A 2,740-nucleotide genomic window follows, 5' to 3' on the forward strand; every position below is an offset into this window, starting at 1 on the left:
CTGCGGGGGACACACCGTCAGCATCCCGGCACGCGGGGGAGAGGAGCGGGGGGAACGGCGGCGCTGCGAGCGGGGCTGGCGGGACGGGACCTTCTGACTGCGATAAATGGAGCTGAATTGACTGACAAGCTGGTGCACGCCTGACATTTTTGCAATTGTGTAACACTAAATAAATACAGACTTCCCTTTATTTTGCAGGCCCGGAGTGTGTTTTGGAAGAAAGGCATTCGGTTGTCTTTGCAGTTGTTTGCTCTGGGTAATGGAAAAGCAGTCAATGGGCAGAGGTGCTGTTCGACCTGACTGCAGCTCCTGAATGGAGCGGGTGGGCCCTGAACGTGATGCCGAGGCACATTAAAAGGGCAATGGGAGGGGGAGCCCGTGGCCAGCACTGCATCCCTGCCTGAAAAGCTGAGTTTGTTGCCAAAAAGTCGAAAAGGGGACACTAAAGGCAAAGGGTGGTATTTTATAAAGCAGCAAACTTGCTTGAGTACAACAGTCAGTGCTGTAGTCCGAGCAAGAATTAATTAGGCTATGAAGGTGGCTATTTTTGTTCAAAAAACGGGCAGCAGTGCAAAGCTGGTTAGCAGTGGGGCTGTGCACCAGCATTAGGAGCAAAGCTGGCCCCGAACATGCATGTGGGGGCCGTGCAGGCCAGCAGGGCCCAGGTGACGGGCTGGCCTGGCCAGTGGGGGCTCTCACCTTTCTCTGTCCCATTCTGGTGGGCCGGGGAAGAGACTGGATTCCGGGATCTGGCAAAAGCACTCATGAGAGGAAGAGCCCCTGGCCTGTGGTTCCTGGGCCTGGAAGAAGAAATGGAGAAGTGACACAGAGCCAATGGTCCAATGGAAAGAACACTTGGAACGCTGCTGCTGTGAGCTGCAGCTGGCAAATGGGGCCCCACACAGTGTCTCCCAAACTCCCTGCAGGCCTTGTGCAAATGTAAGCTGGGCAGGTGCACGTGAAACGGGATGGGAGTGGGGTGTAGTCATAGTCAATAAAGGCACAGCCTTACCAGTCCTCAGGGTCACAGTCTCTGAATCCCTTGGCAAAAGGGTTGCTGGCGATCTTCAGCTGTGTGATCTGTAAGGAGAAACGGGAAAATGTCTCAGTGGCACACGGGGCTCCCTGGTCAGACAGAACACGTGTCCCTGATTAGGATTGGGGACTCAGCAGTGCCTGCTGTAACAGAGAGGGTCCAGGTGGCCGGTGGAGCTGGGACGTGCTCGGCCACAGAGCACAATCGTGTGCTTTCTCTGTTAGAAAACGAGGGCTAACATGCTACCTAATATGAGTTCAAGGTGAAGGGAGAGGCAGCCTGAATGGGCTGCAAAAGCTGAGTAAACGCACTTGTAAGAAAATGCCACATTATATGGGTCACCACTGGAGCAGCTAAGACAAATCACTGGATAAATCATACTTATGTATTTATTTAATTCGCCGGGGAGAAGGCAGGACATTTTCTATATTTAAGCAAATCCATGGATAAAGTATGTGATTGTGAGTTTCCGGAATGGGTTGAAAAACAAACTTTAAGCCCCTCAGTGACAGTTCCAGCCTTAGAGGTCAAACTGATAGAAAGCAGGAGAGAAAGAGCAGCTGTCCGGAGCCATCAGGCAAATGCCAGCCGGGGAGGACTCCGCAGCCCCTTAAAGGCACAGCCTTGCTCTGGCCTCGCCGCCTCTGCGGGGTGAGGTGCGGCCCGACCGCAGCATCCCGAGGAGACCTCGGGTCGGTCTGCTCAGAGCCACTGCAGAGGGTGGCACTGCCGCCGGCTGCTTGGGCACAGCTCCGGGACCCAGCCCCGGGACCCAGCCCCGGCCTGGGCGGCAGTACCCGTGCGGAGCCAGGCGGCTGGAGCGGCGTGAAAAGTCCCCGCTGGAAATCATATTTGCGCTCACCGCTGGGATTCCTGCTCCTTACATCACACTGGTGCAATTTAAAGGAGCAGTTGGATTAACTGCTGCCTAGAAATCCGCATCAGATTGGGGTGGGGGTGTTTTGTTTCGTTTTTAACATATAATTGTATTCTGGGGGGGAACAGACAGCTACAAGCTTAGAGTAGTAAAATCGCAAATTTATCCAAACAAATTGTGAGTGACATTTCACAGCAGGAGGCCTGTAGTTCCCCCACTAGCCCCAGTCTCGGGTTTACATAGGTAATGAGGTCCCCCGGGTAGGGAGAAGCTGGCGATGGGGCTGGAGCCCACGTCGCTTCCTCGGCACGCAGAGATGCAGCTCTGCACAGCCCCCCGGCTATCGGGTTCCTGGCGCTGCCCCGGAATGGGTTTAGCAGATGGGGAGGAGGAGGTGGGAGTACCCCCAGACAGCCCCCGGACACACAGCCCGGCCTCCAGCGTCGGGAGCACCCACACCCACGGTACCTGTGGGGCGACCCCAACCCCCGCTTTCGGCTGCCCCGGCCCTTTTGCCTCACCCTGTGGTTCTGGTAGGCGGTCACGGCTGTGAAACGTGTCTCCTCGAAGACGAAGGTTTTGAAGTTCTCCTCCGCATATTTCTCGCTGTCTTTTCGGGGGTCCACGTAGACCACGTGAAAACGCGGCTGGTATCTGTGCATGGAGTTCAAAATGATCTGAATGATAAAATGAGCAAGGAGACAATAACTGATCCAGGCGGAGCATGGAGAGAGGAGAGCGCAGCCCGGCCCTGCCGGCTCCCCTGCCCGGGGCAGTCGCGGGGCTGGGGCAGGATCGGGGCGCGGAGCCCTGATGAGGGGCACGGG

The 2,740-nt window shown here is 56.1% G+C and overlaps 1 protein-coding gene across 1 annotated transcript in view; it reads right to left on the reverse strand.

Annotated features, from left to right (window-relative positions):
• The window catches only part of TBX1 (T-box transcription factor 1), a gene marked incomplete at its 5' end in the record, with an annotated part of 29,354 nt that extends 26,764 nt beyond the window's left edge, over window positions 1-2,590 (reverse strand). The window contains 3 exons of the mRNA XM_039378870.1: window positions 700-800; window positions 1,013-1,080; window positions 2,435-2,590. Of these exons, the coding sequence (XP_039234804.1) occupies window positions 700-800; window positions 1,013-1,080; window positions 2,435-2,590 (325 nt within the window). The remainder of the gene's footprint in view (window positions 1-699; window positions 801-1,012; window positions 1,081-2,434) is intronic.
• Between the last annotated feature and the right edge of the window lie 150 nt (window positions 2,591-2,740).

This window comes from Pipra filicauda, unplaced genomic scaffold, assembly GCF_003945595.2.
Source record: "Pipra filicauda isolate LSUMZ 115617 unplaced genomic scaffold, ASM394559v2 scaffold14_size4853619_pilon, whole genome shotgun sequence".
NCBI lineage: Eukaryota > Metazoa > Chordata > Aves > Passeriformes > Pipridae > Pipra > Pipra filicauda.